Below are 25,017 nucleotides of genomic sequence, written 5' to 3'. Positions count from 1 at the left end.
ATAAGCAGCTCTGAAGATTCGATAAGAAGAAGACAGATGACTTGGACTTCCCCGGTGGTGCAGTGGTTAAGAATCTGCCTGCCAATACAGGGGACACAGGTTCGAACCCTGATCCAGGAAGATCCCACAAACCGCAGAGCAACTAAACCCATGCGCTACAGCAACCAAGTCCACGCGCCTAGAGCCTGTCTGTGTTCCACAAGAGAAGCCACTGCAATGAGGAGCTGGCGCGCCAAAACTAGAAAGAGCCCTTGTGCAGCAACGAAGACTCAGTGGAGCCAAAAATAGATAAACGAAAATTTAAAAAGAAGACAACTCAATGAAAGAATGAGCAGAAGTATGGAGAGTTCACCAAAGAAGAGACACAGATGGCACATTAGCACAGGAAACATCATTCCTCCTTGCTGCTGCTGCTGCCGCTAAGTCGCTTCAGTCGTGTCCGACTCTGTGCGACCCCAGAGACACCAGAGCCCACCAGGCTCCCCCCCGTCCCTGGGATTCTCCAGGCAAGAACACTGGAGTGGGTTGCCATTTCCTTCTCCAATGCATGAAAGTGAAAAGTGAAAGTGAAGTCGCTCAGTCGTGTCCGATTCTTTGCAACCCCATGGACTGCAGCCCACCAGGCTCCTCCATCCATGGGATTTTCCAGGCAAGAGTACTGGCGTGGTGTGCCACTGCCTTCTCCATCATTCCTCCTTAGAGAAATGCAAATTAAAACCATGAACTATCCCTTCACACCTACTAGGGTGCTAAACAAACAAAAACTGACAAGGATACCAAGTGGTGATGAGAAGGATTTAGAGCAACTGGAACTCCCATTCACCGCTGATGGGAATGCCAAGTGGTGCAGCCACTCTGGAAGACAGTTGGTTATTTTCTTATGAAATTGAGCATACCCTAATTGTACAATCTGACAACTGCAGTCCTATATATTTACCCAAGATAATTAAAACATATCCACTCAAAGACTTGCTGACTAGGGACTTCCCAGGTGGTCCAGAGCCTAGGACTCTATGTTCCCAATGCAGAGGGCCCCAGTTCAATCCCTGGTCAGGGAACTACATCCCTCATGCTGCAACTAAGAGTTCACATGCCACAACTTAAGATCCTATATGCCACAACTAAGACCTGCCCAGCACAGCCAAAATGAGTACATATATATATATATAAGCCTGCTGACTGGTGTTTGTAACAGTTCTCTTTATAATCACCAAAAACTAGAAACAACCACACCAAACATACATCAACAGATGAATGGATAAATGGTAGCAGATCCATGCCATGGAATGTGTGTATGCTCAGTCATTCAGTGGTGTCCAGCTCTTGCAACCCCATAGACTGTAACCTGCCAGGCTCCTCTGTCCATGGGATTCTCCAGGCAAGAATACTGGAGGGGGTTGCCTTTTCCTTCTCCAGGGGATCTTCCTGACCTAGGAATTGACCCCAGTTCTTATGCATTGCAGGCAGACTCTTTACTGATTGAGCTATAAGGGCATTCAGCAATTAAAAAATAAAAATAAAAATAAACTACAGACCTGCTTTGACTTTTTAAACTGGGGTGTTTTATTAGTGGCTTGGACTAAGATGTTTGTGGTGAGTTACTGAGAAATGATTGTATTTGGAACTTATATTTAAAACCTAAGGGATTTATTTTTGAATTATTTGTATAGGATGAAGGAGAGGAGTCAGTGATTTCCTTGACTTATGATATGTCCTGATAAACCCATTGTAAATTGAAAATATCAAGATAGCCAAGGGCTTCCCTGGTTGTCCAGTGGTTGAGAATCTGCCTTGCAATGCAGGGGATCCCTGGTCTGGGAAGATCTCACATGCCACGGGACAACTGAACCCGAGCACCACAACTACTGAGCCTGTATTCCTGAGCCCACAAGACGCAACTATTGAGCTTTTGTGATGTGACTGCTGAAGCCCACACGCCCTAGAGCATGTGCTCTGCAACAAGAGAAGCCACCACAAGGAGAAGCCCCGTGCACCGCAATTAGAGAATAGTCACTGACTGCTGCAACGAGAGAAAGCCCTTGAGCAGCAACGAAGACCCAATGCAGCCAAAAATAAATACATAAATTTGGAAAGGATAGAGAGCCTAGAAATAAACCCTCACATATATGTGGTCAAATGATTGTCAACAAGGAAGCCAGGACCATTCAATGGAGAAAGGACAGTCTTTTTAAAAGATGGTGCTGGGAAAACTAGTTACCCACTTACAGAAGAATGAAGTGGGATCCTTACCTTATACCATACACAGAAATTAACCCCCAGTAGATCAAAGATCTAAATATAAGGGCTAAAACTATAAAACTGTTAGAAGCTTCATGACATTGGATTTGGCAATGATTGTTTGGACATGACATCAAAAGTATGGGCAACAAAAGAAAAAATAAATTAGGGAGTTCATCAAAGTTAAAAACTTTCGTGCATCAGAAGACTATTCAGGGAGTACAAAGGCAATCCATAGAATGGGAGAATATTTCTTTAATAGTCCTTTTTTTCTTTTTTCGGCCGCACCATGGGGCACATGAGATCTTAGTTCCCTGACCAGGGATTGAAACTGTGCCCCTGCAGTGGATGGAAACTTGGAGTCCTAACCACTGGACTAAGGGAATTTCTGGGAGAACATTTTTGCAAATAACATATTTGATAAGGGATTCATGTCTAGACTGGGCTTCCCTGATGATTCAGACTGTCAAGAATACAATGCAACTCCTGCAACACAGGAGACCTGAGTTCGATCCCTGCGTCGGGAAGATCCCCTGGAGAAGGAAATGGCAAGCTACTCCAGTGTTCTTGCCTCGATAATTCCATGGACAGAGGACCCTGGTGGGCTACAGTGCATGGCGTCACAGAGTCGGACAGGACTAAGCAACTGAGCGCACATGCAGTGTCCAGACTATATAAAGAACTCCTAAAACTCAACAACAACAGAACAAACAACCTAATTAAAAAGTGGGAGGGAGTTCCCTGGTGGTCCAGTGGTTAGGGTTTGGAGCTCTCACTTCTGATATCCTGGATTCATTCTGGTTAGGGAAATAAGATCCCACAAGTCACGGGCATGGCAAAAAAAAAAAAAAAAGTATATCCTTTAAACATTTCTTCAAAGAAGACATACATATAGACAATAAACACATGAGACGATGCTCAACATCACTGGTCATTAGGAAAATGCAAATAACCCCAATGAGATACCACCCATCAGGATGGCTATTATTAAAAAAAAAAAGGAAAATAACAAGTGTTGGAGTGCATGTGGAGAAACTAGAATACTTATACACTGCTGGTGAGAATATAAAAAGGTGCAGCCACAGTAGAAAAGAGTTTGACGGCTCTGCAAAAACTTTTAAGTCCAGAACTACCATGTGATCCAGCTATATGCCTTCCAAGTACGTATACCCCAAAGAATTGAAAGCTGGGGACTTCCCTCGTGGTCCAGTGGCTATAACTCCACACTTCCAAGGCAGGGGCCCTGGGTTCGATCCCTGTCAGGGAACTAAACCCCACATGTGGCAACCAAAAGATTCAGTATGTGGCAACTAAGAGCCAGCACAGCCAAATAAATAATTTTTTTAAAGAGAAAGGAAATTCTGACATAGGCTATAACGTGCATGAACCTTGGAAACATCGCACTAAATGAAATGTCAGACACAAAAGGACAATATTGTACAATCCCACTTACATGAGGTCCCTGGAGGAGTTAAATTCATAGAAAAGAGAAAGCATGGTAGGGGCCGGGGGCTGAGGGAGGGGAATGGGAGTGAGTGTTCCATGGGGACGGAGTTTCGGTTTAGGAAGATGAAAGTGTCCTGGCAATGGATGGCGGGGTGACACTTGCACAACAATGTGTGTGTACTTAATGACACTAAATTGTACAGTCAAGTTAAAGTGGTAAATTTTATTACATATATTTTACCACAATTGAAAAAAAAAAAAAAACCTCTCATGCAACACATACTAAAAAGGGTGAATTTTGGAAATCCCCTGGAGGCCCAGTAGTTAGGACTTGGTGCTTTCACTGCCGGGGGCTTGGGTTCAATCCCTGGTCAGGGAATTTAAAATTCCACAAGCAGCAGGGTACAGCCAAAGGGGGGAAAAAAGTCGAATTTTACTATATGTTAAATTTTTAAGTCAATTAAAAAAAAAAACAGGAGTAAAAATACTCTTAGATCATGAACTTTGGCCTTTGATGATAATGCCCATTTATTGAGCACCTGCTGTGTACTGAGTGCCAGGTTAGATCCTTTTAGATTCATAGGAATAATAAGGTTGCTGTTTAGTTGCTCAGTTGTATCCGACTCTTTTGCGACCCCCTGGACTATAGCCTGCCAAGCTCCTCTGTCCATGGGATTTCCCAGGCAAGAATATTGGAGTGGGTGGCCATACCCTCCTCCAGGGGATCTTCCCCACCCAGAGATCGAACCAGTGGCACTCGGATTCTTTATCCCTGAGCCAACAGGGAAGCCCCAATAATAAGATACTCAGTATTCGCCTTGTGCCTGGTACTATCTGTAATTTTGTGTGTTTGCCATTGTTTTGCTCTTTATCTTTTGGCCACACCACATGGCACGTGGGATCTTAGTTCCTGGACCAGTTCTTGAACCCATGTCCCCTGCATTGGAAGCGCAGGAGCTAATCTCTAGACCATCAGGGATGTCCCTCCTGGTGCCATCGAAGTGCTTTGTACACATGAACCCAATCAGGTCTCTCACCAATCCTATGAGTCGGGTTCTATTAATGTCCTGGGTCAATATGGAGGCTGAGGTGCAGAGAGGGAGCAAGGGGCTAGTGGCCTTCCTGCCTGTGAATGAGATCCTGTCTCCCAAGGCCCCACCTGGATTTTGGGGCTCTGCTGAGTGCCACTGGGGAGGGGAGGAGAGGGACACATACCTGCATCCTGAGGACCTCAGGCCCACCCCAGGAACTGAAGCTGCAGTTGGGGGGACTTGAGACTCAAGCCCAGAGGACACCCAACTAGACTTGTGGGCAGATCCCACAGCCCCAGGGGGACTCAGCTCACGTAAGCAGGAGCCCAGAGGCCCAGATGGGAAGAAGAGGTTCTCTGGGGCCCTGCTGTTTTTGCTTCCAGGAGCGAATGTCCCCTGGGCTGTGGAAGGACAGAGGAAAGAGGATCAGGTGTGTTGAACAGCAGCCTGAGAGGGACAGAGAGTGTGTGTGTGGGGGGGTGGCGGGCAGGTGTCTCAGCTACCCCTCAGAATCAGACCCAGAGCTGTCGGCATTCACTCCTCACTGACCTGCTACTGCTCACAGTAGCCAAAGTCAGGTTGGAGGTGGCTCCAGCAATGTCCCAATGGGACCCAAAGCTGCAAACCCGAGTCAAGGACAGCCAACAGGCCCTGACCTCACAGGCACATACCCAGACACTTCATCAGAAAGCAAACTGAAGGACTTCAGGGACTTCCCTGTTGGTCTGGTGGTTAAGACTTCCAATGCAGGGGGAGCAGGTTTAATCCCTGCTTGGGGAACTAAGAGCCTACAAGCTGCACGGTGAGGCCAAAAAAAAAAAAAAAAAAAGGAAAGGACTTGCCCAAGACTCTCCTTTGGACAGGCTGACCACTTGATGGCATTCAGATGGAGCTGCTACCTGCCTCTGCTCCTCTGAGGGCCCTGGGCCCACCCACCTGGGCTCCTGGAGCATCAAACTGGGCCCCTGGAGGACTGGGCAGCCCAGGGACAGATCCAGGCTTTGGAGTTCTGCCGCACAGGCCGATACGAAACAAACAAGCAGTGGAGGTGGAGGGGGCAGGAGAGGAGACGCGTCCCCGTTGGTCAGACTCATAGCAATCACAGTAGCCAACTGCTATCAAATGTCACATGCTAGGCACTCTGGTATGCCCAGACGGGTCCTCATGCTCCATTTTCCACAGATAAAAACTGAGGCACAAATAGGATAAGTAACTTGGCTCATGGTAAAGCACGATTTCAACCAGGGCCACCAGGCTACAAGGCTGCTGCCCAGTAAATCACTGGGTGTCTGTCTCCCCCAGGCAGGCCTGGCGTCTCCCCGGGCTCCCTGCCCCACTCCACCTGACTCCCTCGCAAGAGGTGCCAGGCAGCCTTCATGGAAAGGCCTGGCATTTGCTTTGTGAAGGTCACACGGAGGTTGGGGGCGGGCGGTGGTGTGTGTCTGCCAGGCCAGCGCATGGTGCCAGGTGACACGGCAGTGTGTGGGGCTGGTTTGCAAGGAGGGTCTGTATATGTGGGAGTCCAGGGGTGTGTGTGCATGCTCTGGAGCCCCCATGTGCATACACTCGTCTGTGTGTGTGTGCAGGGTCTCTGTATTGGAGTCTGCATGGATCTGTGTGTCTATGTGTGTGTGAACTTGGGAGAGGGTACCTGTGTGCTGCGACTGTCCCCGACTCCTCAGGGGGTATGAGACATGATGCTCCTGTGTGTAACAGAGGGCAGGTGGAAATCGGTCCTGAGTGTGTGTTGCAGTGCGAGTGTGCTCCTGCAGTCAGTGTAGTGAGTGCAAAGGGGTGTGAGACCTGGGTTTCTGGGGTGTGTTTGTCACCACAGCCACGGCTCACCTGTGCTCCATCAGCCACAAGACCCATGCCTTGCACAGACCACACCAGGTGACCTCAGTTACCCTGTGTGGGGGTGTGTCTGTGTTTGTGTCTTATGTGGCTGCGTCTGTGGATTGTGTGCACCCATGTGAGAGTGCATGTGTGTGTCTCGGTGTCTGAAGGGGTTGATGCAGCGGAGCAAGAACAAGACTGGAGTACTCTGAGAATTCTGAGAACCTAGAGACCACTTCTCTGCCCCAGTGCTGTCCAGCAGATTCGAAATGGCCCCCTACCCCAGGAGTTCCAGCAGGAACCTCCTCCCCACCCCCACCCAACTTGGTTTTCAAGCCTGGTAGCCCCAGCAAGGAAGGAGAGAGGGTAAGGTTGGAGGCACTGAGCAGACAGGGCCAGAGGGACCTGGCTTGAAGCCAGTGGCCTGGGAGTGGAGCCCAGGTGACGCAGGACACCCATATTTGGTGCCAGGGTGAATGCCAGAAGCCCAGGTTTAGGGGCACAAGGAGCGTGGAGGAATCCTGGGTAGGTGGGAAGGGGGCAGGACCCAGCACCCATTCTGGGGGCCACCACCTGCAGGAAGCCCTAGGCAGCACCCAGACAGTTTAGGGCCAGAGAAAGAGGGTGAGGCTCCAGGCAGAAACTAAGAACCACTTTGGGGACTCCTCCAAGGCAGACTGCTCCCAGCACACACCCCCCCCCACCCCCCCCCCCCCACACACACACAAAGCAGTCAGAGCCCTCCGGTGGCAAAGGAGGGGACTGGCCGCGGGCCACCCACCTGACAGATCTGCCTGGAGGGTACCAACAGGTGTCCTCTTCGCTGAAGGAGAAGTGGACCAGTGACTCAGGGCCCGCGGGAGGCAGTGCCAGGGCAGGGGGCCGGGGCCGGACCCGGGGTGCCGCACTGGAGCGCATGAGTGCCAAGCGCCGACGGCGTGCGCATGGGTACGACCGCGCGGCGGGGTGGCACGCACTGCTCGCCAGGCCCGAGGTGTTTGCGACGGCTACGGCCGGCGCCGCCTCCACACCCGCCCTCCCGGTGACCCCCCCAGGGACGTCCCCGGGCGTTCGGGCGTCCCCTCGTCCGCTGCGCCGGGGAGGGCTCCGCGCCTGCCTCCTCCCGCGGGGGGCCCTGCGGAACTCTGCGCATACTTCCCGCTTGCCTCCCTTCCCCCGGGCCTCGGAGGGTGCCCCAGGCTCCGCTTTCCCGGGCTCCGAGCCCGCCTCTGACCCCGCCTTCTCTCCCGCTTCCCTGACGTCGAGCTGGGCCCGCTGGAGGTCTCTGAACGCCTCGTGTTCCCCGGGGGCAAACGACTTGCCCGCGGGTGCAGTACAGGGTCCGGTGACATGGATGCGGGGGAGGAAGAGTTGGGGGCTTGGGGGGCGGCGCATGTTGAAGACAAGAGACACAGAGAGAACCCGGAGGCAGGCACTGACTGCCCCGCCCAGCCCTTTCCAGCCCCAAGCCTGGCTCCCAGGGACCTCGACCCCTCCTCCTGACCGTGCCCCGCCCCATCTCATCCCCAAGTCCCCTGACTCGGGTTCTAAACAAGAGAGGGCCGGAGAGTACAGAGGATGATGGGGGCTCCGGAGAAGCGCCCCCCGCCGTCAGCCCCGCGCCTACCTCTGGGCCGCCAATCTGCAGTTTCCAAGATAAACGGGACACCGGAGAGTCACACCGGATGTGGCCTCTCGGCTCCGCACCCCGCAGGCTTCCCGCCCCCGCGGCCCACCCTGGGTCTGGGTACGAAGGAAACTTTCATTTGCCCTCTTTGTGCCTCCTGGCAAGGCAGCCCCCATAGGGCAGCGCTGGCCGCATTTCACAGGCCGTTCCATTAAGGATAACACAACCCAACGTACGTCCCCAGACCATCCTGGATGGCAGGTGGGCTCCACTCGGCCCCAAAGCCCGACCGCAACTTCAGGTCTGCACAGGAAGTGGGAGGCACGTGGCGTTTATTGAGCGCCTACTGCATGCCTTATCAGATGTCTCCACGGCAACCCTGACGGGCAGAGATGATTTTTATCGCTGCCCTGTGACGGAAGAGGAAAAAGTGAGGCTGAGCGAGCTAGTTGCGAACCCCAAAACCCGCGCGCGGCTCGGCCCTGATGGCCAGGGTGGGGACTTGAACCCACAGCCACCGGTGTGCACTTACCCGGCCCAAGCCTGGCGGCCCAAATCCTGAAAGCCACGGAGAAGTCGAAGGCGCCTGCGAAAAGTTGGGGATGGGCTGGCAAAGAAGACTGGCGAGGCAGGCGGAGAACGTGGGCGGCGGGGCGCGCGCGGGGCGAGGGGCTCGGGCAGGAACGCCTCGTCCTCGGTGGCCGCCGCCGGGAAGGCCTCCAGCTGTCGTTCACGGATGCGGCCCAGGCCGCGCGGCCGCGCCATGGCCTGGGGGGCGCGGGGCGGCCCCGCCTCGGCGGGCGCTGGAGAGCAGCGCCGCCCGCCCCGCGCGGCCCACGCAGGCCGGCCGCCCTACCGCGGGGCCCACGGGCCCCTCCCCTCCCGTTCCCTCCCGGCCGCCTCGGCCCTTCCGGCTATGCGCTGGGGCCGCCCCTGGGGCGGGGCGGGCCAGGGGCCCCCGCGCGGCCGCGGCGGGGACACCCCACACACCCCGGGGGCCCCTGCAGTTCCCCTACAATCTCTGGAAGCGTCTCTAGAAACTCTGGGGATGCCCCCTATATTTCTGGGGTGCACTCACACACACCTCCCACGATGTTGAGAGGCCCCACAGACCTCAGGGGCCTGAGACCCAGAGCCCCACTATCCCAGGGAGTGCCCACACACAACCTGAGATACCCCCAAATTCCTGGGTTCCCCCACAAAATCCAGATGCCCTGAGTCCCATAGACCCACACACAATCTCATGGCCCCTCTGGTGTCTGCTCTTTGTTCCTGAGACATTCCCACAATGCCAGGGGCACCCCAAGAATCTCAGGAAGCACCCACAAATATCAGAGGTGCTTTGAGAGCCCAGGAGAAACCCCTTCAGATCCTAGGACAATCTCTATGGTTCTCAAATGCCCACCAAACCCCCTAGAGCGTTCCCACCAACCCTGCATCATGCTGAGACCCTCCAAACACCCCAAGAAACTCTGACAGCTAGAGCATTCCCACAGATCTCCATGAAGGCCTCCCAAATCCCAGGGTCCCTCACAGACCTCAGGACTGTTTCCACAGTCCCTCAGATTTCCCACCCCCATAGCTCCACAGCACCCCTGAGATGCCTCTAGTGCCGAGACCCCAACATAAACTCAGGGGTGCCTTAGGCTTCAGGGGATGTTTCCGTAACTATGGGGATGCCACCAAAATCTTGGGGTGCCCCATGGACCCCAGAGGCACAACTAGATTCCTCTATAGCTCTTAAGACAGTCCTGACACCCTGTGCTACCCCTGGAATCCAAGATGTACCCACAATCCTTGGGGCAGCCCCAGAATACCCCCCACAGCCTCCGAGACATGCCTCATAACTCTTAAGACACCCCCGGAAACTCTGAGTGTGCTCACAGCCCGCAGACACTCCTAGGGCTCCCCCAGTCCTGCTACTCCTTAGACTCTCTGAGGTATTCTTTAGAATCAGGGCCCCCTCAGCTCATGAGGTGGCTCCAAGAACCTGACCTCCCCTCAGCAGTGATTTCCATGGGGCCCAGTGGTGGTGGCTTTGAATGTGCAGTCCCTGTGACTCTGTTGCGGTGGCCTATTATCCCCTTTCACAGATGAGGAAACTGAGGCTGAGAGGGGAAGATTCTTGAATAAAGTCAGTTCTGCCTCTGCTCAGTCACTTCAGTCACGTCGGACTGCGACTCCATGGACTGTAGCCCGCCAGGCTTCTCTGTCCATGGGATTCTCCAGGCAAGAATACTGGAGTGGGTTGCCATTTCCTTCTCCAGGGGATCTTCCTGACCCAGGGATCAAACTCAGGTCTCTTGCATCTCCTGCCTCGGCAGGTAGATTCTTTATATACTGAGCCACCTGGGAAGCTTGAAAACCAGCTGCTGCTGCTAAGTCACTTCAGTCGTGTCCAACTCTGTGCGGCCCCATAGACGGCAGCCCACCAGGCTCCCCTGTCCCTGGGATTCTCCAGGCAAGAACACCGGAGTGGGCTGCCATTTCCTTCTCCAATGCATGAAAGTGAAAAGTGAAAGTGAAGTCGCTCAGTCGTGTTGGACTCCTAGCGACCCCATGGACTGTAGCCTACCAGGCTCCTCCGTCCATGGGATTTGGCAGGCAAGAGTACTGGAGTGGGTTGCCATTGCCTTCTCTGTGAAAATCAGCTAACTAGTTATAATTCCAATGCCTACCCCTCCTGTCTGTGACTCTGGGATTAGGGAAGAGGGAGAAGTTTGTTTAAAATAAGAAAATGGGGCAAATCTCTAAATCTAAATCATCTCTGTGAATCTCTTCCCCTTTCTACCTGTTGGCTCCCAAGTCAAGGGGCCCAAAGCTGGACTACCTAGGCTTGAGGCTGGCCTCCAGTATTTCTTATTCATCTGACCTTGAGCCAGTCACTTCATTTCACTGAGCCTCAGTTTCCCCACCTGAAAAATGGGTTCAATAACACGACACACCTCAGGGATGGATAGGTAAAAGGCTCAGAGAAGTGTCTGGACATAATAAGCACTCACTGAATGTTAGTTACATTTTCTTTTTTAAAGTTTGTTCCAACTACCAAGCGCTGGGGCAGCCGGTGACACTTCAGGGAATTTTGAAGGGCTGATCCTTAGAACAAGCGGTCCTGGCAGCTGGTATGGCCCTACCCCCAAATTCCTCCACCAGGGCAGCAAAGAGAAAGCAATGGCAACCCACTCCAGTACTCTTGCCTGCCAAATCCCATGGACGGAGGAGCCTGGTAGGCTACAGTCCATGGGGTCGCTAGGAGTCCGACATGACTGAGCAGCTTCACTTTCACTTTTCACTTTCATGCATTGGAGAAGGAAATGGCAGCCCACTCCGGTGTTCTTGCCTGGAGGATCCCAGGGACAGGGGAGCCTGGTGGGCTGCCATCTATGGAGTCGCACAGAGTCGGACACGACTGAAGCGACTTAACAGCAACATCAGGGCAACAAAGCTCACGACACCCATGTCAAAATTTGTTCCCGAGTCCAAGCTTGGACTCCTCATCACACAACAGGTCAGTAAATTAAGAGATGAGTTGTTGGGGCAAGAAATATCGACATTATTTGGAAAGTCAGCAGGCCAAGGGGATGGTGAACTCATGCCCTGAAGAACCATCTAGCAATGATTATTGTTATTGGAGAAACATTTATGGAGAGCTTATAATGTGTAAGCCGTGCACTAAGCAGAGGATATAGACAATGGTTATGATGATAATGATGATACAGCAGCTAACCTTCAGAACGCTTCCTGTGCATTCACCACCTCTAGCTCTGATCTCATTTAATTCTCACAAAACCACCATGGAGTGACACTAGTGTCTCATTTTACAGATGGGACATCTCAGTCTTGGAGAAAAACAGCCTGCTCAAAGTCACACAGCCAATGAGTGGCTGAGCCAGGCTCTAGCTCAGTGGCTGTCTCTCTTTATTTCATGACTGCCCCCGAGTGCCTTTTTTTTTTTTTAATTTTTTCTTTTTTTTTTTTTGCCACACTGCATGGCATGTGGCATCTTAGTTCCCTGATCAGGAATTGAACCCAGGCCACCTGTACTGGAAGCATGGAGTCTTTTTTGTTGTTGTTGTAGTGCTGGGGCTTCGTTGCCACATGCTGGCTTTCTTTCCTTGCTGTCAGTGGGAGCTACTCTCTACTTGCGGTGCACAGGTTTCTCATTGCGGTGGCTGCTCTTGCTGGGGAGCATGGGCTCTAGAGCAGGGCTCAGTAGTTGTGGCTCACAGGCTCTAGATCGCAGGCTCAGAGGTTGTGACACATGGACTTAGTTGCTCTGCGGCACGTTGAATCTTCCTGGACCCAGGATCAAACTCGTGTCCTCTGGATCGGCGGGTGGATTCTTCACCCCTGGTGCTGTGTACTCAGTCTCTTCAGTCGTGTCCGACCCTTTGCAACCCTGTGGACTGTAGCCCGCCAGGCTCCTGTGACCATGGGGATCCTCCAGGCAAGAATACTGGAGTGGGTTGCTGCCAGGGAAGTCCTCCTGAGTGTCTTTTTAGATGCTCCCCTCCCCCCGACAGTTGCCTCCTCCATGTAATAATGTTAATGACATAGATATGCTGTCTATCTATTTACATACTGGGTGTACATCCAGGCTTTATACATTAAGCTTTTTTTTCACATATCCGCTCCAAGAACCAGATTTCACCTCCTTGGAGGGGACGTCACCTTGTTGAGAATGCAGGGTTTCCCTATCTTGACACTATTGACATTTACCACCTATGATTCTTTGTCCTGGGGGGCAGTCCTATGAGACAGTAGCGGCAGCAGTCTAGCGCCTCCCCGCTAGATGCCAGTAGCAGCCCTGACACCCAGTCACAAAGACTAAAATGTCCCCAGCCATTGCAGATTGCCCCTGGTTTGGAACTATTGCTCTAAACCCACTAAGACCCATGCCCTGGCCACCAGGACCCTTCAGTCCAGGTACAAACAAAAAGGAAAGGCCTTCATACTTACCTGCCCTCAGGGTTCCTTGCATTGTTTTGCTGATTCTTCAAACCAGACTTTGAGAAAATAGGGTTCACACTAGGCCCATTTCGGAGATGGGGAAGTCAAGCCCACCAATTCCCTGGTGATCCAGTGGCTAAGACTCTGCACTGTCAACGCAGGGAGATCAAGTTTGATTCCTGGTCAGGGAACTAGATCCCGCACACTGCAAATAACGACCTTTGGTTGCCTCAGCTAAGACCTGGTGAAACCAAATAAAAATAAGTGTTTAAAAAGAGAGAAAGAGATGGGAAAGCTCAAGCCCCAGAAAGGGAAGTGACTTGGCAGGAGTCACTCAGCCTGGAAGGAGCACAGCTTGATTATGATTTTTTTTTTTTTTTTGACCACACCATACAGCTTGTAGGATCTTAGTTCTCCCACCAGGGATCGAACCCTGGTCCCTAGCAGTGAATGCACCAAATCCTAATCACTGGACCACCAGGGAATTCCCTCAATTATGTGCTGAGTTGTCCGATTTGGAGACTGGAATTCTGCCCAACAGGGCCTTCATGGTTCAGTTTCCTTCCAGCCGTTTGATCTTTGATCCTTCCTAGGAAGTCAGATATAAACTGAGGTCTAGGGACTTCCCTGGTGGTCTAGTGGCTAAAAGTCTGTGCTCGCAATGCAGGGGTCCTGGCTTGAATCCCTGGTCAGGGAACTAGATCCCACATGTTGCAACTAAGACCTAGCACAGCCAGAGAAATTAATAATATTCAAAATAAATAAAATAAAGTGTTGGTCTAAAGCCAACCCTGACCCTGACCTACAAGGCCCTACATGAGCTGCTCCATCACCTCCCACCTCATTTCCTTCCAGCACCCCTTGCTCGCTCTGTGCCAGTCACACCTGCCCTCCATGCTTTTCCTCCAGCATGTAAAATGGGTTCCTACCTCAGAACCTTTGGTGTTCCCTCTGCTTGTTACCCTCATAGCATCTTCTCTCACTTCATTTAGGTCTCTGCTCAAAAGTCACTTCCTGAAAGAGACCTTCCCTGACTTCAGGGTCCCTCTTCTCTTCATGTCCCATTGTCACCATCTGAAATTACTGAATGCCTTTCCGTGAGATTTCCTCCTCGCTGACTAGTCTGAGAACTCCAGGATGGCAGGACTGGGTCCATTGCATTCTTCACCACAGGCTGAAGATGCTCAATCAGTGTTTGTGGAATGAATGGCCCTGTTACCTATGAGGAAACTGAGGCTCAGACAAGGGAAATCCTTTACTGAGGTCACACAGTGAGTCAAGGGCAAAGGCTGGATTTGGGCTCTTAGAAGTAAGAAAACAGCAGGCTCTGATGTACCCCCCAAACTCTCTCCTCACCCTGAAATCTGCAGTTTCCCAAGGCCCTAGTTTCTTCCAACTCAGAGGAGCTTGCTGGTCAACGAGGGGGCACCCTGGCAGCCAGGGTTTGAGGTTTGGGGGATGCCCCCTTTCTCTCTCTCTACTGAGGAAGTGCCTTTTGAGGAAGTGCAGGGTCTCAAAACACTAGCTCCAGACTGCATGGCCCCAGTGTCAGCCAGCTCAGCCTTACCACAGCCCTACCCAGATCTACCCAGGGCAGATCTTTTTCAGCCCCCGTTTACTGAACAGGAAACTGAGGCACAGAGAGCCGTGATGCTGGTCCGAGGTCACACAGCGAGTCAGCGGTTAGGGCTACAATCTGAATCTCACCTACTGGTCTGGAGTCTTGTAGACTTGGTTTTTAACATCAGTTCTGCCTTGCCCGTGACCTTGGGCAAATCACTCATCTCTCGGTTTCCTCGGCAGGAATGCAAAGCCAAAGATGCCGGGAGTTAAAACGCAGGTTGGTGTTGGGAGACCGTAGCATCGGCATCGGCTTGGACCAGGGCGCGCGGGGGCGAGCCGGGAACTCCGCGTCCTCAACTTCGCGCGCCAAATTCCTCTGCATCCGCCAGGCGGCTGTCTCCACCACGCTCGGCCAGGGGTGGAGGATGGAGGTGGTAGCCTGGTCCCAACCTCGGGTGGGCGAGGACCTCACTCGCGAGCCTGCGGTCCGCCGGCCTGGCGTCCGCTCTCCCGGGCGCTCAATAAACATGCAATAATAATCCGGGGGCTCCGCAGCAGTGGCGGCGGCGGCGGCGACGTTGCTCGACTCTGGGGGACGAGAGTCCCGGGGGCAGGTCCGGACTCGGAGCTCATACTCAGCCTGTGCCTCCCTTGTCACCCAGCAGAGGGCGCGCGGAGGGCGGGGCGCGAGGAGAAACCTGCTCTCAAAACACACACGCAGGGATGTGGGGGCGCCAGGGACTGGGGAAGGCGAAGCCCCAGTGGAAACCACTGGCCAGAGAGAGACCCCAATCCGGCTTCGTCCAACCCCTCCTGGGACCAGGCAGCGCCCCTCTCGGCGGGGAGCGTGTGGAGGTACCCAAAAGGGGTCTCTACACTGGCCTCGTGCCTAATTTCAAGTTCCCCCACCGCACCACCAGAGTCCTCTTCCTCCGGCTCCATCTGCTTCTTGACAGTTCGTGGTGGTGCCGTGACTCAGCCCCACAGGGCGCCGGGAGCTCAGGCTCTTACAGTCCCAGGTCTGGAGGGGGTTGCGCATGCCATCTCAGATGGAGGATGGAGTGCCTTCTCTTCGGAGGTTCCTGCGATTCAAGTCTAAAGGGCTCTCCGGGTCCCTTTTTCAGTGACTGCATGAACTCTAATGTGGGTGGTACTGGAATCCCGCATGTGTGCACCATTTCTGGTGAACTGAGCTGGCTGAATGCCCATTTCAAACGAGTGCAGTTCCCACTGGCCGCCTCTGTTTCCCCTTCTTCCTTCTGCCTGGGGGTGGGGAGGACGCTGGCACCATTGCCCTCCCTCCAGTCGCCAGAGGCTGCACAGGCCCACAGCGGAAGAGAAACCTGAGCCCCTGCGGGGATGTGGCTGAGGTTCCTGTTTTTCCCTCCAGTACTAGAGGGGCAAGCTTCCCTGGTGGCTCAGATGGTAAAGAATCGCCTGCAAGGCAGAAGATCCAGGTTTGATCCCTAGGTCAGGAAGATCCCCGGGAGAAGGGAATGGCAACCGACTCCAGTATTCTTGCCTGGAGAATTCCATGGGCAGAAGATCCTGGTTGGCTAGTCCATGGGGTCCCAAAGAGTTGGACATGGCTGAACGACTAACACACACTAGAGGAGCAGGGTCTACCTAGGTCCCAGCTCCTCTCCCAAATCCCGGTCCCTGAGTGACTATCTACCAAGCACTTTACACACATCCCCAGTCTCACAGAACTCTCAAAATGAGCCCTACAGGGGACCTTCCTGATGGGCCAGTGGCTAAGACTCTGCACTTCCAATGCAGGGGGGCTGGATTTAATCCCTGGTCAGGGAACTAGATTCCAAATCCTGCAACTAAGATCCAGCACAGCCAAATTAATTAATTAATATTTTTTAAAAATGACCCCAGGTGGTCCAGAGGTTAAGAATCCACCTTCCAATGCAAGTGACACAGGTTTGATCCCTGGTCGGGGAACTGGGACCCCACATGCTGTATGGGCAAATAAACCCAAGAGCCACAAGGAAAGAGAAGTCCTTGCATTGTACCTAAGACTCGAAGCAGCCAAAAATAAATAAATGTATTTTTTTCAAATGACCCCCACAAGGCAGTTCCAGGAACAGCCTCGCTGTACAGATGGGGAAACTGGGGCTCAGAGAGGTCAAGACACTTGGGCCAGGGTGCACAAGAATCAGAGGGGACCTGTGTTGGAATGAATTTCAGCTCTGCCATTTCCTGGTTGTGTGAACCTGGGTAAGAAGGAGAACAGGCTTTGCCCCTCTGGGCCTCTGCTTCCCATGTGTCCAACAGGAATACCTCATGGGTCACCGGAGATGAAGTGTGGAAAAGTTCCCGGCATGGAGCCCAAGAGCAAGCCATTATGAGTTGGATGCCACTAGGATAATGATGGTTATTATCACTCAGTCATTGTCCCAAGAGAGTCAGCACCCCAGAGACCAGGGTAGGAGGAATCTCTGGGGCCTAAAAAGGGAATAACAATCTGTTCCTATTGCACCCCACCCCCTTGTGGGTATCTCAGGACAGTGACCTGAGCCAGTTTGGCAAGTTGCCCCTGGTCTTTGGCATTTCCTGTTGATTCCAGCTTTGTTTTCCTTCAGTTCCCTCTGGGAAATAGCAGGCTGTGAGTACTGGATCCATGACACTTGCTTCCTGGGATGGGGTCAGGGATGCTGAGGCTGGGGTGTTCCCTGAATGGAGGTGGGTGGGTGATCTAGAGGCTGTGGTGCCAGCTGGAGGTCCCCAGAGAAGGCCAGAATAGGAGGGTCCCAGCCTAGAGGGGCCTCCCTCAGGAACTCTGAGAGGCCTGCATCTGACTGGCCCAGTGATGTTCCAAACTCCCATGGGAGTCAGACAAAGCACACAGTCAAAGCCATGAGTCACACATGTCACCAGGGCACAAGGTCAGACACCAGAGCACATAGGAACATTAGGTAATTAGAGCTCGGCACGCCAGGGAGTCAGATGCACACCCCAAAAGTCAGAGCACCAACACCCAGGCATGGGGCACACAAGTAGCCTAGAGCAGTGTCTCAATCACAGTGTCTCAGGGAGCACGAATAGTTCTGTTGACACAATCACATGGCCCCCAGGAGTATACACATCACAGGGTAACCATCACTGCATCCCAGAGACACCCTGTCACAATCACTGCCCTACAGTCACTCTGTCTTAATGACGGTCCCAGGAGTCTGTCCTGAGTCTGTCACCATCACTGCCCCAAAGACACACCATCACCTTGTCATAATCACTGTCCCAGGAGCAGACAGTCACTATGTGACACTCACTCATGGGCACGCACAGTCAGTGACACAATCGCAATATCCTGTGAGCACACACAGCCATGCTGTCACAATGACAGTGTTCCAGTAACATGCACAGCCATGCTGTCATAATCACAGCATCCCAGGAGCACACAGAGTCACCCCTGCAAAGTCACTGTGCCCCAGGGCTACATGAAGTCACCGTCACAGTCACTGTACCAGAAGCACATAGTCACATAAGCACAGACCCGGAAGCACACACAGTCACAGGGTCCCCCATCACCATGTCCCTGAAGCACACAAGTCACACAGACAACAATCACTGTCCTGGGAGTACGGAGTCAGCATGTCACAAACTACACTATCCTGGAAACATACACAGTTATGCTGTGACAGTCACAGGACCCCAGAAACCCAGGCAGAGCATGCAGCCATGGCTGGCCATTCCCAATAGATGGATGACCAACTCAGGTCAATGAGAGGGTACCCAGCACTCATCACTGTCATCAGAGGAGGCACGGATTCCCTCACCCTACGTTGGTACTGTGCGCCCCCTGAACACTGCTCCCTCCCTCTAGGCAGCTACTGAGCCTTAACATTCCTGCCCTGAGAAGGGGCTCCCACATCGCGCACAGCCCCCAACACAGGGCCCCCTCAGAGGCCCCCTTTAGATGACTGACCCCAGCTGCAGCGCAAGTCCAGGAACCCCACTCCCAATAGGCTCTTGCCGGCTCTAGAAGGACTCTGAGAGCTCGCCAGTCTGCAGGAAGCATTGTGGTCCTAGCAGGCACGCCACCCCCCACCCCCCGCTACAGAGCTCCCCAAACACAGTGAATCTAGCCCTTAAAACAGCATCCCCAGGAAAGCCCGGTCAAGTGGTTCCCAGCCTAGCCATTGTCTCGCTCTGTCACCGTAGACACCTAAAGTTGCAGCCTTCAGCTAAGATCCCCGTTAACAGCACACGCAGCATGGCGCCTCCTAAGTTGACCCCAGGATCAGCTTCAGCTGGACGCCTCGCTTGCGGTGCACGATCAGGGGGCCCAGGTCCTGGACGCCCCCGCAGAACTCCCCTTCGGTCCCCGTCAGTCACACTGACCCCACCCGCAGCACAGCGCCCCCTGCGGTCAGTGGAAAGAGTTGCGTCCTCTCTGCGCGCCTATCCGCTCCGCGCGCGTCCGCAGCTCGGAGTCTTACCGCCTGCAGCTGCCTCCGCCCGCGCTGCCGCTGCCGCTGCCGTGAAAGGACGAGGGCCAGGACATGCGGGATGTGCGCAGGCCGGGCCGGTCGCCGGTGTCCACGGCGTCGGCGCGCTCTATGGGCCGGTGTGGCGGCCGTTCGGGCTCCGCGCGCTCTGCGCTGTCCGAGTAGCCGCGCTGCTGGATACGGATGGGGGTCCGCGGCTGCCGCCACAGGTGCTGGGGGGGCGGCTTCAGGGTGGCCTGGCCCTCCCGGGGCCCAGGCAGAGACAAAGACAGGCTCCTCTCCGAGGGGACGGCCGGGGGCTCCATGGCCCCGGCCCCCACCTGCACCCTAGGGGCCCCTGGCCTCTCCAAAACAGCTGAACCCTGTTCAGCTGCGCGCGAGCTGATGCGCCCGGGGTCCCGCAGGTGCGCCTGGCCTCGGTGGGGCCATGGCGTCCCGGGGAGAGACCCGGGGGCGCTGCGGGCCGATCGCCCCCGGGCCGGGCGCGGAGGTTTCCTGTCGGCGCCTTGGCTCTCCGCTCGATGCTCGGCAGCGCTCTCGGCGTTCAGCGTCCCGCTCGGAGCCAGCCCAGGCTCCCCCGCCCCGTCCCGCCTCTCCCCGCCCCCCGCCCGCCGCGGCTGTCAGCACCGCCCCCCTCCTCCTCCGTCCGGGCCAGTGGGGGGCAGCCACCCAAGGAGGGGGCCCTTCCCGCCCACGCAGAGCCCCGCTCCCCGCGGGGAGGGGGAGCCGGAACTCGGCTCTCTCCAGAGCTCCCTGCCTTAGTCGCGGTGCACACGGGTACCAAGGAGTTAAACGGTTAATCCGATCATGAAGGAGACACCCGACTGGTTGCCAGTGTGTCAGTCAGTCTGTCCATCACGGTGGGGGCGGAGCCCAGTGCGGACTTGTCCTCGCCGCTACCCCTGGCCAGGGGGAGCTGGTGAGGAGTGGTCCCGGTGACACGGACGCGGTCCCTGCAGCGGGCTGCGACGGTGTTCGGGGAGTCTCCTGTTGGTGGGTCGGGGGATGGCGATGGTGTGTGCCTGGGGCGGGATGTGCGCGCACGTGGCCTCTTCCGAGGGTTTGTCTGTGTTTTCGTTGTCTGCTCGAAGTGTGTGTGCGCACGTGGTTGGCTGCTGCGATCTGCCTGTTTATCTGGATTTCGCTGTGCGTGTATCTGCGTGTCTGTGTCTGAAGGAAGTGTGTGCACGTGTGCTGCCTGTTTGGAGGGTGTGCGCCTCTACAGGGTCTGTTCTGGTGGCCTGGGAGCTGTGCCTGTCTTCCCACGCGATTGGGTGTGTACTGTGGTCGGTCCGCGCTTGCGGAGTTTTGCACTCGACTCTGCCTCTGTTGTTTGACTGGTGTCTGAGAGAGTCAGCGTGTGTTGGTGTGTGTGTATGTGGTCGACCTGGGGCCGCTTTGAGGTGTTTCCCTTTGGTTTCTGTGTGGCTCCGGGAGGATACCCGGTGGCTGATACCCCGACTGCCCGCCCACCGCTCTGTGCGTCTCTGCCTCTTCTAAAGCGCCTCTGCAGGAGGTAAACTGAGGCAGGTCCCGGGCAGCCGCGGGACGCACTCCCGTGCCCTTTTCAGGCGAGTAAACAGCCGCGCCTCCTCCCCGCTGCCCCCGCCAGCAGAGCCCCCCTTCCGGCACCTAAATCGGGAGTCGCCGTGACTCACGCTCCCGCCTCCCTCAGCGCCGCGCCGAGAGCGAGCGAGCAAAGAGCTAGCGGGATCCGAGAGCTCTCCCACCCCCCGCCCCGGTCCGGGGCCGAGCCCTGGTGAAGGAGGCTGCGGGGCAGAGGGCCGTGTACACACCCTTGTGCCCCATCCCCCAACCGTGCCCGGGCCGATGCGCGCTCGGATTAAGGAGCTCGGAAGCCAGTCCACGAAGCCAGGCCCCGCCCCCATGCGCCCCCCTCAAGGGCTCCCCCGGGCAGGCCGTGCCGTCTGCCACCGCCCTCCCTCTGCACTGTTCTTATTAAAAAAAAGAGAGAGAGAAAGCTCCAACCCCCACAGCAGTTTTTCTCCCTGCCAGAGGGGGCTCCGGGCGTGGGCGAACGCGGAGCTAGAACCGCCCTGCCATTAGCAGCCGCTGAATGTCCTAGAGGCCACAACTGTGTCCCCCACTTCTCTCGGGGACCCTCCCCACAAGTGCATACCCAAAAAAGGCTTCTAGGGGATTCACAAGGGCTGTGGGTCCTCCCCAGATCACTTGAGGGTCTTGGGTTGGACCAAATTCTTGGGGTCAGTGGTGTTGTTGGGTTGGCCAAAGCTCAGAGTGGGGTAAATGGAGGAGGGGGGATCAGGTCACAGCGGGGGTGGCAGAGAAAGGAAGGCCCAAGGTAGTGGGCCAGAGTAGGTCACTGGCTCTGTGGCCTGAAGGAGGCTAGAGGGATTTGGAGGAGGTGGGGGGGGGGGGGTTCGTTAAGCCATTTGGAGAGGAGAATGACAGTCACTTCTTCCCTCATCTGGAAATGAATCATTGTAGCATGATCCAAGCAGAGACCCTGGAGCCCTCTGACTGACTAGACAAAGGGGCGGGTGGGGAGATTGAGGCTGCAGAGAATAGTAGCCCAAGGAGGGCAGTGGGGACAGGCCCCGCCAGCTGCCAGGACTAGCTGTCATCTGGCTTTCAAATTCATCCTTGGGCCAAGAGGAGGGTTGAAGTACCCTCTGAGGGCCCCAGATGAGAAACAGCAAGGAAGTTCAGTGTGAAGCTAGGCTCAGAAGAAAGAAAAATGCCAGTCCAGACCGCCTCCAGTGTCCCACCATCCCCTCTTAACGCCTTGAAGAAATGACATCCTCTTAGAAAGGGAAATAGAGGGGCACATGGATTGGTGGGATGTGTACTCCCTAACCTGTTTCAGCTTTCTGATTATGGGAGCGTTCCTGCAGACTGGAGGGTCCAAACCCTTTCTGAAACCCTGCCCCTTGCTGGCTGAGGCAGCTGCAAAATGGAAGAAGGGGTTCCTCTAAAGGCTGCAAGAGGTGCCACTTAGGGGCGGCGGGATGTCACAACCTGACCCACCAAGCTCCAGGAGAACTTTCAGCTGGTTTTGCAAAACTCAGGAAGCCAGGAGCCCGGAGCAAAGGAAAGGGCTGGTGGCTGGAGTTAGCCCAGCTGGCCCTGTTTCTCCATCCCACCTCCCAGCCTGGTCCACCTCCCGCCTACCTATCAGCTTTGGTGATGGAAATTCTTGGAGGGATCAGCAGCGGCAGAGTGGTGGGCCGGGGAGGCAGAGGGACCCCAGGATCCAAGGGCTCAGGCTCAGCCCAGCCTAGGCCTGGACCCGTGGAGAGGCGACGGCGAGGGCGTCGGAGGTCAGCCCCCAGCATGTTGGCTTGGCCCGGCTCCGGGGTCTCTCGAGGCCTCTGAGGTGAGACAAGGGTGGGATAGGGGTACAGCCAGGTCAGGCAGCTCTGAGCCCCTCCCTGCAATAACGTGCCTCCCTGGCCATCTGAGAGGGTCGCCTATGGGGATTAAGGCTTCTGTGCCCCGCTCCCATCTTAGCATCCCTCTCACAGTGGGGGCATTCCCAGTTCTTACATCTGAAAGGTGCCCTTTCTCAGCCATAATTTTTGTGGGATTCCCTTTTGATGTCTCCGTCCTGGGGCTTCTGGGCCCTTATGTCTGTAGTCTGTCCTCACCACGAAACCCTTCTAACACATCACAACCTTCCACGTCTACGAAGCCTCCTTCGTAGAGAAGGCTAAATGTATGTGGCCTCCTCCCTTCCTTACATCTGAGACCCTCAAGACCTTCACCCCCAGCAACTCTCCGCACCCACCCTACAATCCTCTCCCTATTGGGAAAATCCCTGGAAGGCCCTGCCTTCTACCCCTGGGCTAAGAGCCTCTTAATCCGGGCAGCAGCAGAATAATGAAGTCAATGGAGTAAACTGAGGCACGAGGAGACAAGACTTGCTGCCTCGAGGAAGTGGGACCAGGCTTAGTGAGCAGCTGTGGTCACTAGGGGGCTCCCGACCCCCAACCCAACTCAAACCTCGTCCCCAGCCCCGCCCCGCCTCTCGCACCTCGTCTCCGGTTCCGGTCACCGACAGGACACTGCGACTCCTCTTCATTTCGCCAAACTAGCGCGTCGGCTTCATGTCATGCCCCGGCTAGTGCCTCCTACAGGACCAGGCCAAAGGCGTCTGCCATTAGCGCCCTGGGGCTCCCCCTGCGGGCTGAGCATGGAATCCACCCCCGCCCCTCGCCAATTGCCTCTCCCGGGGCGTGACGTCAGCGGGTGACTGACGCACTGCCTGTTGGTGACGTCGCATGCATGTTGCCAGAGCAACAGCTGACGCATGGCCGGGCTCTGAACAGTGTCAATGCCTAGATTGGCCACTGGGGGGCCGGGAGCCTCGGGCCCGGGTCGCCCCAGCCCCCACCGGTCCTCCTGCGGGGGCTTCCGCAGCCTGGGGATCCCTCAGAGAAGACCGGGAGCTCCCAGAGCCGGCCACGTGTGGCGCGTGGTCTGAGCTGGGGGCCGGAGGAAGCGTCTCCTCCGAGCTGTTGGGATTTTATGCCTAAACCCGAAATAGATCCGGTGTGCGGGGGCCGGGCGCAGCGAGACGGCGGTTTGGGCACAGATGGGGGACGCGCAGGCAGAGACGCGCGGAGACAGACAGGGACGCATGGAAATAGAAACAGACAGACAGGGACACAGACGCAACTCCCGGTGATGAGTGCGCTCTGCTGCCGGCAATCCCTATCTAAAAGCTTGGGGGAGGGGAAGCCTGGCTCGCTCTACCTTTGCACCCAGGCGCTGCAAATTATGGCTGCATGGCCGTAGGTCAGTGCATTAAACTCTCTGAGCCTGTTTCACCTCTGCGAAATGGAATGATAATTCTTACAGGTTCTATATGAGGAAGAAATGAGATCAGACCATATTGAATTCTTGAAGAACTGGCACTCAGTAATTGCTTAATAAATGCTATTGACATCCTAGCCTGCTGCTGTTCAGTCGCTAAGTCCTGTCTGATCCTTTGCGATCCCGTCGACTGCAGCTCACCAGGCTTCCCTGTCCTTCACCATTTCCCACAGTTTGCTCAAATTCATGTCCATTGTGTCGGTGATGCCATCCAAACACATCTCATCCTCTGTCACCCCCTTCTCCTCCTGCCCTCTGTCTTTCCCAGCATCAGGTCGTTTCCAGTGTGTCGGCTCTTTGCATCAGGTGGCCAAAGTATCTGAGTCTGTGGGAGCCCGTTAGAACCCACATCAGTTCATGACCCTCCTCTGCTCAGAGCCCTCCATGGCTTTCACCTTCTTCAGAGGAGACATCAAAGTCCTCAACAAGAGGATCACAGAGTCCTGCATAATCTCTCTGTCCTCATTCCTCCCACTCTCCCCCAGGCTCACTCTGCTCCATCTACACTGGCCCCTTGACTGTTTCTGGACACACTCGGCATTCTCTAACCTCAGAACCTTTGCACTTTCTGTTCCCTCTGCCTTAAATATCCACAGGTCCCTCACATCCTTCAGGTCTTTGTAACAGCTCACCTTTTCAGTATTTCTCGCCTCCCCACTGCTGTTTAAAGTTGCTAGCCTCTCAGGATTCCTGAATTTTCTTATCCTGCTGTATTTTTTTCATAGAATTTATCACCTAAACACATACTATGTAATTTACTTATTACATGTGTTGTTGGTCTTGTTCTACACCAGAATATCAGCTGCAGGAGAACAAAAATGTTTTATCTGTTTTATTAATTACTATATGCCCAGTGCCTAGAACTGAATCTGGAACATAGTATTCTCTTAATAAGTTTTTGTTCAATGTCTGGTTATTATTTTGAGGACTCAAGAGCATATTTATTAAGTTCCTAGCAAGTCTGCTATGGACTGGCCACATTACTCCCTACCTTGGCTCTTATTACTTTTTC

At 54.8% G+C, this 25,017-nt stretch overlaps 1 protein-coding gene across 6 annotated transcripts in view; it reads right to left on the bottom strand.

Moving 5' to 3' along the window:
• Positions 1-8,965, bottom strand: part of PDE4A (phosphodiesterase 4A) — a 28,834-nt gene extending 19,869 nt beyond the window's left edge. For 2 of the 6 annotated variants that reach the window (XM_052644201.1, XM_052644203.1), the window contains exon 1: positions 8,711-8,965. In XM_052644201.1, coding sequence (XP_052500161.1) covers positions 8,711-8,943 — 233 coding nt within the window. In that variant the 5' untranslated portion in view covers positions 8,944-8,965. The other 4 variants (XM_052644204.1, XM_052644202.1, XM_052644205.1 and 1 more) reach the window with 4 other exon arrangements.
• Between the last annotated feature and the right edge of the window lie 16,052 nt (positions 8,966-25,017).

This window comes from Budorcas taxicolor, chromosome 7 (assembly GCF_023091745.1).
Source record: "Budorcas taxicolor isolate Tak-1 chromosome 7, Takin1.1, whole genome shotgun sequence".
Taxonomy (NCBI): domain Eukaryota; kingdom Metazoa; phylum Chordata; class Mammalia; order Artiodactyla; family Bovidae; genus Budorcas; species Budorcas taxicolor.
This window is presented reverse-complemented; position numbering and strand designations above follow the sequence as displayed.